Source organism: Callorhinchus milii, unplaced genomic scaffold (assembly GCF_018977255.1).
Source record: "Callorhinchus milii isolate IMCB2004 unplaced genomic scaffold, IMCB_Cmil_1.0 Scaffold21, whole genome shotgun sequence".
NCBI lineage: Eukaryota > Metazoa > Chordata > Chondrichthyes > Chimaeriformes > Callorhinchidae > Callorhinchus > Callorhinchus milii.
In genome coordinates, this window is record NW_024704762.1 from 10,475,376 (window position 1) to 10,488,596 (window position 13,221).

Genomic DNA, 13,221 nt, shown 5'->3' on the forward strand with positions numbered 1-13,221 from the left:
AGATGCAGTCAGTTTCAGATTTAATCTTTCTTGTGGCTAAGAATAGTAGTATTTGGGCTGGGAAGTAATTTATACAGAAAAATAAATTGAACGGATTCTTCCCTGGAATCGTTTCAGCGGCTGCCTTTCACTTGTCATCTCTTGACTGAAAGGCGAGCAGCATTTCTCATCAAATGGTTTCCTTTTCCAGACGATCAGCAACGTGCTGCTGCAATACGCAGAGATAATAACAAAGGATTACGCTTCTTATTGCTCCAAAGAGAAAGTGGTAAGTCGTCATGGCACTGTATGCAATCCGCTGTAGACTGTGTATCAAAGTGTCACTCTTATATTGGTGCCCGGCCTGTCACAACCTGTGCAGGCATCTCAAGTCACAGCGCCAGTCTGGACCTGACCTAACACTGCCCCTCATTCCCTCAGTCTGTCCCCTCACCTCAACTAACAGACCTGCTGCCTGTCTCCCTTTCCCTCCACAACACCATCAGTTTGTGAGGCTCAGTCACTACGCCTTAACCTGACCCTATCTCGCCACCTTCCCACCCCCCTCCCACCCCCCAGTCTTAAAGCCTCCCACTTCTCTGTCACTCAGCATCCAGCTCCGCCAAGGTGCAACGCATAGATAGACGTTACCCTATGTAACAGGCGCTGTATAAATGCTGTTGCGCCATTGAAGGTGGGATTTCCTGATTAATTTTATTGTTTCTTTTACTGTTTGTACATTAATGTCGTCCAGTTAGCGAGGTGGAGCATTAATTGTGCTCCGGTTGCAGGTAGATCTGGTAGGACTGTTTGTGATGGTCTCACAGAGCAATGCTGCCCGGAGAGTGCTCCCTCCTCTGCTGGTGTTGGCTGTCCGCACAGCATTCTGTTTTCCAATACTTAAAATATATCGCTGGTTAAAGAGAACTTCAGTTTTATTTCTGAAACTCTTTTAAGAAATGATGGCTGATATTAGTTATAGTTCTGGTGGACAGAACCTTTGAACCGTAGAATTGTAGACGTTTACACACTGGAGAGCGAGCTCTAACTGTGCAGATAATGACGGTCATTAACTGTTTGCAGCCGTGTATCCTGATGAACAACATCCAGCAGCTTCGAGTTCAACTGGAGAAGATGTTCGAGGCCATGGGAGGAAAAGAGGTTTGAGACTGAGATTCCCAGCTCATTTTGTGTTGATATTGTGTTTATGATGTTAATTATCCACACGAGGTATTTCCTTGTGTGTGTCACACTCATTACCTCTCTACGTTTACAGCTGAATTCTGAAGCCAGTGACATTTTGAAAGAGCTGCAGATTAAACTCAACAACGTGTTGGATGACCTCAGTAGAGTGTTTGCACTAAGGTAAGGCTTTCAGTGTGTTTACAGTAATCTAAAGGCAATCTGCCGTTAACCCCGAGACTGGGAGCAGATCCGGGGCAATGTCTCGTGGCGTCTTGACTGTCTGGGCTTCTCAGTTTTCAGCCTCACATTGAGGAGTGTGTGAAGCAAATGGGAGACAGTCTCAGCCAGGTCAAAGGCACCGGTAACGTCCCCGCCAGCACCTGCAACAGCGTGGCTCAAGATGCGGATAACGTGCTGCAGCCCCTCATGGATCTGCTGGACAGCAAGTGAGTCCCCACGTTACACACCCAGGTCTTTTACTCCCTTGCTCCTCCCTTACCCTCTCGCTCCTCCCTTACCCCCTCGTTCCTCCCTTTACCCCCTCCCCTTACCCCCTCGCTCTCCCCTTACCCCTCGCTCCTCGCCAGCTCGCTTCCCCCTTGCCAGTGCTTCAATGCCTTTCTGAAGGCCTCATGCTCACTACCTCACATGTGGGATTCTGATTGCTTATTAACTGCAGTCATGTGCTCATACATTAATGATTGGGTTTCTCTGCTCTCTCTGTCTCAGTCTGACTCTTTTTGCTAAAATCTGTGAGAAAACTGTGCTGAAACGTGTCCTGAAAGAACTGTGGAAGATTGTGATGAACATCATGGAAAAAACCATTGTGCTGCCTCCTCTGACTGACCAGACGGTGAGTTACTATGAGCTTTAAGGTGTAGTGTGAGCTTCAGGGTGTAGAGTGAGCTCTATGACCGGGCGAGGCTCATCACAAGCCTGAAATCCCACCTGCTCTTGTCCTGTCAGCCCACTGTCCATCTTCAAGTTAAGATCTTGCAGAATTGTCAAAACCTTTTTTAAATTCCTGAAAGCCGGCCTTGCTTGGAATCCGGTTTCCTTTCTGTAACTGTGGACGCCCAGAGTCCAAATTCAGATTGAACTGAAGAGTATTTTCCGCAATTTCTGTAAAGTACAATGGTCGCACAGCTGAGGCTCGGTGGAATTCCAGAGCTCTTGTGAGTTTACACAGCCAGTAGCTTGAGTGTGTGGGATTGGGGGGGGGGGGAATGCGTGGGTGTGGGTGGGGGAGGGGAGCTTCAAAGCGTGGCTCCACAAACTGTAATAACTGTTACGTCCATTATGCAACGGGAAACATGTTGAGAAATTATTCTGTTTTCCTTTACATCATTGGTGTTTGTTGACCCTTGTGTTGACCCTCACTTGTGTTGGGCTAAATAATGGGAATAGAGTTACGCAGTCATTCATTGAATTGTCTTGATAACCATTTTGACCGTTCAGTTCAGTCATCTGCGGAGGAGATAATAGCATTTAAAATTCATGAGATAGAAAGAGGGACAAATAGTTTTGATTAGATTTTTGCCCTTAAGCTGCAGGTTCTTTGATGTGGAAAGAGAATATATAAATTATCAATTTTGCGTGAAACCGAGCACTTGCCAATTCCAATCATTTATCAGACCCTCCAGAGCTCCAGTCCCTTCTAGATGAGCAAGGACTTAAATAATCAAATCAAATAATTGAATTGCTTTGGCAATTTGTATGTCCATTATGGAGACCTAAAGTTTGCAATTGCCCAAATTTAAGGTGGGAGCCATTAAAGGCGACTAAGGAAGGTTATTGTCTCCCCAGTGGGTTGGTTCTCAGGATATGGAACAAGATACTAGACGTGAAGGGTATTAAATAAACCCAGCGGAGGAGATTCGAGGTTAGGGGGAATGAGTGGGAAATTGGGATTAGGACGGTAGCTTTATTGGAGGAGAGAGCACGGGACGATTGGCCTGTTACCGAGATGTACATTTTATTGTTTGGTTGTACAAGAAAGTGAACACAGTCTCCAAATGAGCTGGTTAATCTGCCGTTTAGAAGGAAAATCCTTCACCCCTGCTCTGCTCTGCCCTGGCGGACATCCGGGACTCAGAGTTCTTCCCAGCTCTCGTTAGATGGATCCTGTTTTATGTCCAAACTGAACAAGTCCCGGCAAAACTGTTGTGAACGAGGCGTGGCCTCTGTGTCGCGATTTCTGTTACACTTTTACCCTTATTATTAATTTACCAGAAATGTGTGGGTTCAGAGGTCTGAGTGAACTCTCACAAAACAAAAGCCCTTTAATCCCAGAGCGTTAGTGAGGGCGGTGTGCTGCTTTTATTTTTAATGTTTTATTATTTAAACAAACTTCAGGGCTCAATTGTGTATTACCTAAAGTGCTGTGGGATTCTCTCAGTGATTTTCTTTTACATGAGTTTTGTGAGATTAAATGAGATGAAAAGTTACATGAAATTGGAAACGTGGTGGTGATACGCTGGTCTGATTTATCATTCTCTTTAATTATTCTGCTCTCTGATAATGGCAGATGATTGTAAGTACAGCACTGTGTGTGTGTCTGTCTGTCTGCTGTGTGCTCAGCCAGGATTGTTGTGTGTGGCTGGGCTGGTTGTCAGTGTATACTGGCACAGGCCGATGCACAAGGCTGAATTGGTGAGGAGTACCAGTCTCTGCCTGCTATATCCTTTACCTGCAAAAGCATCCCTTGTTTTGTCAATTCAGTGTGTGGTCTTTTTTGGAATTTAAAGAATCTGTTAGAAATGTGTTGTATGTTTATGGCTCAGTTTCTGGATGTTCACGTCCTGGTGCTGAGTAAGCAAACCCCAATCACTCGTCTTTCTTTGTCAGTCAGTGTATAATCAGTCGTGCCACTGTTAAACCTGATCGCTGCGTTGTGTGTGAGAGTGAGTATGAGCGCACGTGTGAGCGCGAGAGCATGTGAGCGTGCGGGTGTGTGAGCATGTGTGTGTGTGTCCGTGCGCTAAACCTGTTTGCTGATTTTGTTTCTCTACAAGGCTTCCCCTCTCGGGTGGATGCTGACGCACACTCACTGTGGGGGTTTGTCAGACTCACAGTTACTGCTCTTAACGAGTCTGTGGCACAATCTTATCCAGATCAGGTTTCATCCCTTCATTCTTCCACTGTAGCCAGGTGTGCGTACTGTACACTGGCAGTGAGCTCTGGAGGAAATGTATTGATTATTCTGAATGATTGTTAATTTTATATCCAGTCCAGTTTAAGACTAACTTTAAATTCAGTAGGACAGCTCAATGCTGTGCAGGCTGTAACAGAATCATGTCGGGCTATTTAATATCTCTTAAGATTCCTAGACACCACATCTGGCGCAATGTCTTTTGAAAGTAGTGGTGAGGGTGTGTGGACAGTGTAGGCTCCCGAGAGCACAGACACAAAACAGGGAGCGAGAGAGCAGCGGCAGAGAGTGAGACCCAACACTCAGGAGTCTCAACAGAGCTGCAATTTGTAATTTGTTGGAAATCTAATGCCGAGATCCTTGTGTGTCAGCTGTGGTGTGGGTGTTTGTTGGGGGCAGAAATAAATATCCATTTATTGGAATTGTGCGAGTCGATTTCCATTCGATGTGAAGTGATTTATTTACTGCCTTTAATTAGAGTTGGAGCCTCTGTGCATTAAATCGCGTGGGTATTAAATGTCCCAATTGTACAATCTATCTTTCAACCCAACATTTTGTGCTAACGGGTGCAGTCTGCTCCTGACACACCATTCATATTGTCAATGTTTCCAACCACAGCAGCGGGTGCAGGGTGTCAGGTAATCTTTACCTACTCTCCGTTCCAATGGCCAATATTTTATATCACAGCCCACGTTCTAACATTATAAACCATTCCCGTTGTATTTTTAGAGAGGCCACACTGCCCGCTCTCTCTTACCCCCTTGATGAGAACGCTCCTATTTGGAGAAGAGGTGAAAGGCTGGCAAATGGGATAAGATCTGCCGAGATCTCATTAACTGGCGGGAACAGCCTCCTCCTATTCCTGTCTTGCCGACCTGCTGACTGGCTGGTTATTCTCAGCCACCGCATGGTTCCTGCGCTCACAGCCGAGCTTGAAACTAACTTCCGTCAATGATGGGCAGAGTGTAAGCTATCACCAGTCACTCGCACCGTGTGAGAAGACAGAATTATATCGGCGAGATTTACTACCTGAGCCAGAGCTGGCGTGGATGGGGCCCAAGAGAAGTTTCTTGTGCATTATTCATGGCTGATTAGCCATGCGGTGAGTCAGGCATTAGGACAGCATCAGCCTTTGGGAGGGTTATACCACTGCAGATTGTAACACTCTGTTGCCCTGAGGAGTAAAGCCAGCGCCGGCAGCAATGCGACGTCGAGATTGACTGCAGTAGCTGAGCATTTCAGAGCGAGAGGATCTGGCTCGTTGCTGAATCCAGTCTCGACTCTGGAAGCACTTGGTTGGGTTTCCTGCAGTTTCTTAAATTTGCAGAGAAAAAAAAAACCAAGGCCGTGTTTAAGAATTCACAACGTTCCGGAATGTTCTGAAACGCTCCGCCACTCGTGTGGATCCAGAGCCGGGCGGCCTTTCTGCCCAGTGGAGGGGAGTGAATAGTTTTGAGTTTCCAGCTCAAGGATGTCACTGAAATGTGTGTGGGAGAGGAGAGCCCACCCGGTGATACACAAACACTAAGTGGGGTTGACACAAACGAACAGTGATTTTGGATTCATCGGTCAGAGATTCTCAGCGCGATTGCCTCTGGATCATTCCGGGGAAAGCACTCCCCCCCCCCCCCCCCCCCGCCCACCACCGTCTCCACTCTCCCACCCACCCCCTGTGGAGTTGATTCTTGTTGATGATGGTTTTCGTGTTGGATGGATTTCTGCATTTGCCAATAATAACTACTCTCTTTTCAGGGCAGGGTGAAGCAGGTGTGTCACAGCGATGTAAGAGAATAACTCGGTGTTGAATGTCTCTGTGACTGTAGTTTTGACAATGTTTTGTGCAGTGCAAGATTGTAATTGTTCCATTTGATATAAAAACACATTACTGTAGCTGGGTGGTGGTGTTTTATTGAACCTCTGTGTGTCTGACTGTACACAGGGCACACAGCTCATCTTCAACGCTGCCAAAGAGCTGGGCCATCTGTCCAAGTTGAAGGTATGAGTACGCAGCGGAAGGTAGTCTCTGTGTGGGGGGAGGGAGGGGGTTTAAAACTCTTTGGCGGAAGAATGCTAACTTTAAGGAGGGTTTTCGGAGTGATGTTGGCTTGCACAGGGGGGTGGGGGGTTGATGTGGTGTTGGCTTGGCTTGCACAGGGTGGTGGTGGGAGGGGGGGTTGATGTAGTGTTGGCTTGCACAGATGGGGGTGTACCACACTACTTACTGCCCTTTAGTTGCCTCAAGTCTGCTTGTATTTCAGGACCACATGGTGAGAGAGGAAGCCAAGAGTCTGTCCCCCAAGCAGTGCGCTGTGGTGGAGCTGGCCCTGGACACCATTAAGGTAACGAGTGTTAAAGAGGCGTTCGTATTCTCCATGCAGGAGGTTATGTTGTAAATTTGCCCTTTCTCCTGGGACAACTTATGATGGGTTCAGGAAATAAGAATATTTACCAGTCAGGCCTGTGGCAGAATTACAAGGGTGGAACGGTCTTGTGTGTTTGGCCAAATTTAGCTGTCGGCAGGGAGATGAGATAATTCGGTAATCAAAACAGAGTAAACAATTTAAAACGGTATTTGATGTAAGATAGAACTAGAAAATTTGCATCTGACCATCAGTTCAAATAATATTAACAATAATCTTTATATTTGATATAACCTCCAATCATCTCAGTGTTAACAGGTTAATTGCTGCCAAGTGTAGTGACTGTGGGCAAAACAGAGCAGTTTGCGCACAGCCAGCATCCCACCCAGCCCATGTTATCTGGGACCAGGACATCGGGAGATTAAAACTCCCTCCTCTTTATCACCAGTGTTTGATGGCCACCATCACGTTATTGCACTCTCAGTCACGATCAGAGCACCAGGTGCAAAGCCATTTAAAGATCCGTAATCCTAGTGCGATTCCTAGCATCAGTGTGTTCGGTGCTTTGTTACTGAATCCTGATTTAATTTCCGTTATATTAAATGAAATCATCAGTTGGATTTACACAGGATTGGGGAAGAGGGAGGTTTTGCCAGGACGCTTATAAAACCTTCATTGATGGACTTTAGTGAGTCACCGCCTTATTGTTAATCACTGTAATGAAATAACAAAGCTCTCATACGGTCTTGTCCCTTTCACCAGATTGGATATATCGTCTCCGATCTATACTAACTAACCTCCGGGGTTATTCCCAGACATTACCTTTACCATTACATTCTGTGTGTGGGATCCTGAAGCCAGAGAATTTCAGAATCTAGCGAAACTCCCGGGTTTGCTTTCTTTGAAAATAATAATAATCCTTGATTTGACATAGCGCCTAATCACAAGATGCTTCAAAGCGCCTCACTGTAAAGTGAATTGATTGTAGATTTTATGGGCGAAAACACAGCAGCCAATTGCACACAAATATTCAACCCTTTGCAGCTTAAATGAAGCAAAAAATACAATTTAAATTGAAAATATAACAACAGGTTTATTCTGTCGCCTGTTGCTGATTGATGGACTTTTCTGTCTCAGCAATATTTCCACGCAGGCGGCGTTGGTCTGAAGAAGACTTTCCTAGAGAAAAGCACGGACCTGCAATCGCTCCGCTACGCTCTGTCCCTCTACACGCAGGCCACCGATACCCTCATCAAAACATTCATCCAGTCGCAGTCAGCGCAGGGTAAGTGCTGTATTTCCCCCCGGCAGCGACAGGTGGAGAGAAGCCTGGAAGCTTTGTTGTTCGGTCGTGTTTTGTGTGTTCAGTAACTTGGAGATCACTGATGATTGGAGCTGGGGTTAGCAGGTTTTATTGGGACAACACCTCGTCCTATCACAGGAACAGTCAGTGAAGGGTATTTAACACTGTATTCCTGGCATCATATCACGTTACCAGCTACGTCACCCGTGGGGAGGGGGGGCTGTCCCAGTTGAATTCAGATTTCACTTTAAAGTCAGTATTTTTTTCTGCAGATTTTCTTAAATAGAAAAAAAAGGCTTTAAAAATGAAGGCCGTGTTTAAAGTCTGCAAATTCTGGGCTGCTCTGGTATGCACCCCCCATCCCCAGCCCCTCTCGCAGTATTATTATTATTTATAACAAAAAGCTCCCGATGCATTCATTAAAACTGTAATTCCAGTGCTGCAGAGAGCAGTGATTTACAATTCAAAAACAGGAAACGAAGGAATAAAATTAATTATGCATCCTCCCCACCGTTATTACTGTATTATCGCCCCAACCAGCCTCCAAAGCTATCCAGAGACTTGCTTAGAAACCGTAAGATGATTTATTTATATGATATATATGACGAAAGCGATTGGATCAATAGGCTGCTTTGCCCAACGTGATAAGCAGCTGCGAAACGATTGTAATATCGAGTCTCTGGTGGGCTGCTCTGTTGTTTACTGTGGAAATCGTTAACTGTTCTTTATTCTCTTTAGTCTGGCGTGGCACTCAGTGGTGCAGACACGGAGCCTGGTTGCATTTTCTCAAGGGGTTAATCTCACAAACTATGAGTAAATTTGCCCCACGTTTAAGTGAACTTTTGGGAATTGTTGTTTAAACGATCTGCACCTTAAACGCCAGCCGCTGGCGGTTAGAGGGGAGATCGTCAGGGCAGAGATTTGGGGAACCAACTGTCCCACAGGGTCAGTAGGGGACAAATCTATTGGGATTTTTAAAAGGGAGATGGCTGATACTTTGGGAAGTCAGGGGAGCCGTGAGAAAGAGCCGGGGAAATGTGTTGCGAGCTAATAAACTGGGGAACAGGTTTCACGGCTGAATGGCTTCCCCCCGATCCTATTTTCTATAGCTATTAACCTGTTGCGTGCTGTGAAAATATGACTGACTCCAGCTTTGTAAAGACTAATGTAGATGTGGGCAGAGAGAATCGTGGGGGGAGGAGATGATTCCCAGGGTGACTGCTGCCGCTGTCTGTTGTGTGTGTTCTTACTTTCACTCTCTTCTTCCTTTCATTCTCGCCTGCGGTCCGGCTTTGATTGCACACCTCAGTGCATGGCGGGAAGGGTATTAGGTTTACCCTTAGCGAGGAGGTTTTACCTGAGAAGGGTACGTCCGGACTAATGTTGCCATTCGTGCCAGCATTAGAGTGTATTGGCTTGAATCAGCTGTTCAGTTCAGGCCATAGTGGGGCTTCCACAAGCTCGTACTCATTTATCCAAATTAAGGAGTCGTCATGAGTTATTTTGTAGGCGGCAGCTTTGAACAGCATGGGGTTAGCACTGCAACGGTTTGCTTGCTACGACTGATTCCGGAAGACTCTTTAATTTGGGTTAAAAGGAAAGTGTAAGAACCTGAAATTGGAATTGCCTCTGAACCAAAGTTTGTTGCTGTGCACATATTCAGTTTGTAGGGAGAGGAAAAAGCCCTGAAAAAACGATTTATATCTGCCAATTCTTACACTCTCCCCCTCCCCCCCCCACACACACACACACACAAAACAGGCTTAGTTTTTGCATTGCAATATCACAGACCCAAACAAACTGAATTGATGGGCCTGCCTTGTGGACGCGAGATATGGCGGTGTGTGTGTGTGTGAGTGACTTTGAATTGCACTAGAATTTGAATGTAGAATGTTTTATATTGCACTAAATTTGCCAACTTGGGACCCAGTTGCTTGCCAGAGTGGACCCAGTTGTGTTTGCTTGCCTTGAGCCAGAGGGGGCAGGACATCGCCCGTTGTTTGGATGAGTTTAAGCATGTGACTCATCGAGCCGCTCTGGTTACTTACCACGGCCTCACTTCGCACACAGTGAGTCCGGCTACGAATGCTTGTTACACAGCCCAGTCCCGCCATGTCACACAGGCTGTGATTTACCGTCCTCTCTGGTTTTGCAGGTTCGGGTGTGGATGATCCGGTGGGTGAGGTGTCCGTTCACGTAGAGATTTTCACACATCCAGGAACCGGAGAGCACAAGGTCACGGTTAAAGGTTTGTTTCAATTGTATGATTACCACTGTCAGGCCTCACAGTAAGATTTATATTCCCATGTTCCGAACCACAGTCATGTTTAACGCGCACCCACTTTCACACACACACACGCAACCTGAACCTTTCACCAGGGGAATGTGTCCCTGCTTTATGGACAGCGTAATGTGGGAAGTGAATGGGGAGGGGCAAGGTTCCTGATCCGAGCTCCTACCCACAGTCTGCATCCCGGCAGCACGATAAGATTGGCCGTTGCTGAGAGCTGACCAACATTCCCGACTGACATCCGTTTTGAAATTGATAAAATGATTGCACAGTATATCATGTTGAAGTAACATTGCTATAACATTTACTATCTGCCCGCGTCTGATTTCCTCTGCAGTCGTGGCAGCCAATGACCTCAAGTGGCAAACCACTGGTATCTTCCGTCCATTTGTGGAGGTGAACATGATCGGGCCCCACCTGAGTGACAAGAAGAGGAAATTTGCCACAAAATCAAAAAACAACAGCTGGGCACCCAAATTCAGCGAGACCTTCCCTTTGTATGTCTTCTCTTTCAATCATCCCATTAAAGCGGGCAGGCGGCAGTGGTTAGTCACAGAAGATCTGTCTTTAAAATGAGATAAAGTTACATATGCTGGGGATGTTAATGGGGAGGTTGTACATGGGGATGGAAAGGAGGAAGTTGAATGAAATAAGCGGAAGGGCCTTCCTCATCCAAACCTTTCACACCAGCGCTGCACGGGCGTTGTTTGACAAGTGACCAGAACGAAAACAGAAGAGGGGACGTGTAATAATTACTGAGGATTATTGTATGAGGATTATTAAATACTAATCTTTGCATTTGATATTGCACTTTAGCACGTGTTGTGAGGTCTCAAAGCGCTTCACAGAACATACGGTAAACTGTGGCATTGACATCCTGTGGTCTTGTCCTCCGTTGCAGCACGCTGAGCGCTGAGACCGGGCCGGAGGGCTACGAGCTGCAGATCTGCGTGAAGGATTACTGCTTTGCCCGTGAGGACCGCAGTGTGGGGATGGCAGTGCTGCAGCTAAGGGACATGGTGCAGCGAGGCAGCTGTGCCTGCTGGCTCCCACTCGGCCGCAGGATCCACATGGACGAGACGGGCCTCACCGTCCTCCGCATCCTCTCCCAGAGGAACAACGATGAGGTCGCCAAGGAGTTCGTCAAGTTGAAATCGGACATCCGCTCGGCCGAGGAGGGCAGTTGAGGAAACAAAAAAAACACGGGGTTCAGAGTAGGTAGAACGATTCGTCCATTTATTACTTTCATCGGTCAGGGCTGTCCCAAGCTTTGTCTCTCTCTCTCTCTCTTGTTCATCTAATGAAACATATCCAAATTATCTAATAAGCAAAAAAAAGTGGTGAGTGAGGAGGCGGCCGCTGGGATCTGCATGTTCCTGGAGGNTTTTTTTGCCACGTGGACAATTAATTTCCTTTTGTTCATGAGGCAGCACAGCGGAGGCACCAATCAGACTGACTTCACCCTGAGGCTAACATCATTGGTGTAAATAAACCCCGCATGACTCTCCCGAGCCTGTGTCCAATAAGCACTGTGATCCTGTCCTTGTGGAGAGACCGACAGCTGAGAGACCTTGGAAACCTCTTGTGGAAAGCCTCAGTTACCTTCCTCTTCAAAACACTGAACTGCCAAAGTGTCTTTATACCCACTGCTGTAGCCCCGTTCTTACACATTCCACAGTCGGGACTTTTTGGAACAGATTTTGTTACTCGGAGCTGGATTTGCAAACAGGTTCAACATGAACCACAGGATTGGACCAAAGTATTTTGTAAAACAGGGTTTAACAGTGACTGTGTTTACCACTCTCATCCCCTTCCTCTGTTAGGTTCGGTTGTGGTTTGGGACGGCCATTTGCTGAGCAGGTTTACAGAGTGTTAGCTTTCTGCTTCCCCGATGATGAAATATTTTTTAACTAAAATAATGAGTGGGAAACGGCCGCACAGCAACAGACTGACAGCCAGTCACCGCGACCTGCCCCGGCCTTCACAGCACTCACACACGCACTCACCCAGCCACACATACTCCTCACACTCACCCAGCCACACATACTCCTCACTGCATCCATTCACACTCACCCAGCCACGCATACACACTCACTACATGCGCAGAGCCTCACATAGACCCTCACAACACACTGTTTCTCTCGGGCCTCGGGATAATTTTACAAAAAACTCTGGTCCAATCGTGTGAGCCCAACATGTAGAGTAATTAGTGTTTAGTTTGACAATGACCGTGGCTGTACCAACAGTGGGAGACCTTCACACCTGCACTGTGGGGACACGCTTTTTTTGCTGCCTTATAATTGCCGTCTCTTAGGTTCATTGTAAAAATGGAAAATTTTCTTTTTGTATAAAAAGGAAACACACTGGGAAATGCATGGCAGTAAAACTGTTGCAAACAAAAGGAAGGGTCTGGCACTTTCAATGGCTGAATATTCATCTTGTTCAGTGACTCGTGTGTGTGTGTGTGTGTAAAAAGACATATATGACTGTTTAAAAGACTAGCATGAGTGTACATGTTTTAAATCAACAGTTTCCATTGTGATTTAACCCCCCATTCACTTTCAGCACTGAGCACGCTGAGAATGATGGCACACGATACAGGAGGCAGCAGAGTATTATTGTACTCAAATACACGGTGGCGTACAATTCCTGTTTTCTGGTTGAAGTTTCATGTTTTGCTTCCAAACTGGCCTTTAAGCACAAAACATGTTAATTATCCTGTTATGTTTTTTAATGTTTTACGTTTTGTATCTTCAGCAAACAAAAATGAAACTCCATTTAATTCTTGGTGATTACATTTGTATGTGGTACACAGAACCTCCAAGCGATTTCCAACCCCATCCACAAACACTTCCGCCCCCCCCCCACCCCCCCCAGACATCTCCACACACACATCTCATGAAATAAAATTTTAACCTTAGTATTTCTCTGGGTATGATTGTTTCCATTTGGA

The 13,221-nt window shown here is 46.3% G+C and overlaps 1 protein-coding gene and 2 long non-coding RNA genes across 3 annotated transcripts in view; 1 reads left to right on the forward strand and 2 right to left on the reverse strand.

The window, feature by feature from the left end:
• Window positions 1-13,139, forward strand: part of LOC103189689 (protein unc-13 homolog A) — a 71,400-nt gene extending 58,261 nt beyond the window's left edge. Inside the window, exons 31-43 of the mRNA XM_007910172.2 lie at window positions 191-268; window positions 1,063-1,140; window positions 1,256-1,344; window positions 1,458-1,610; window positions 1,894-2,017; window positions 3,692-3,697; window positions 6,068-6,097; window positions 6,255-6,311; window positions 6,574-6,654; window positions 7,813-7,960; window positions 10,134-10,226; window positions 10,606-10,765; window positions 11,170-13,139. Coding sequence (XP_007908363.1) covers window positions 191-268; window positions 1,063-1,140; window positions 1,256-1,344; window positions 1,458-1,610; window positions 1,894-2,017; window positions 3,692-3,697; window positions 6,068-6,097; window positions 6,255-6,311; window positions 6,574-6,654; window positions 7,813-7,960; window positions 10,134-10,226; window positions 10,606-10,765; window positions 11,170-11,455 — 1,383 coding nt within the window. The 3' untranslated portion in view covers window positions 11,456-13,139. The remainder of the gene's footprint in view (window positions 1-190; window positions 269-1,062; window positions 1,141-1,255; window positions 1,345-1,457; window positions 1,611-1,893; window positions 2,018-3,691; window positions 3,698-6,067; window positions 6,098-6,254; window positions 6,312-6,573; window positions 6,655-7,812; window positions 7,961-10,133; window positions 10,227-10,605; window positions 10,766-11,169) is intronic.
• On the reverse strand, window positions 8,046-10,125 carry LOC103189688. The gene is made up of 3 exons (XR_489087.1): window positions 10,027-10,125; window positions 9,336-9,556; window positions 8,046-8,255 (listed from the first exon to the last, which is right to left on the reverse strand). It is a non-coding gene; the product is annotated as an uncharacterized LOC103189688 (long non-coding RNA).
• Window positions 10,550-11,237, reverse strand: LOC103189687. Its single transcript, XR_489086.2, has 2 exons — window positions 11,124-11,237; window positions 10,550-10,685 (listed from the first exon to the last, which is right to left on the reverse strand). It is a non-coding gene; the product is annotated as an uncharacterized LOC103189687 (long non-coding RNA).
• Window positions 13,140-13,221: the final 82 nt, after the last annotated feature.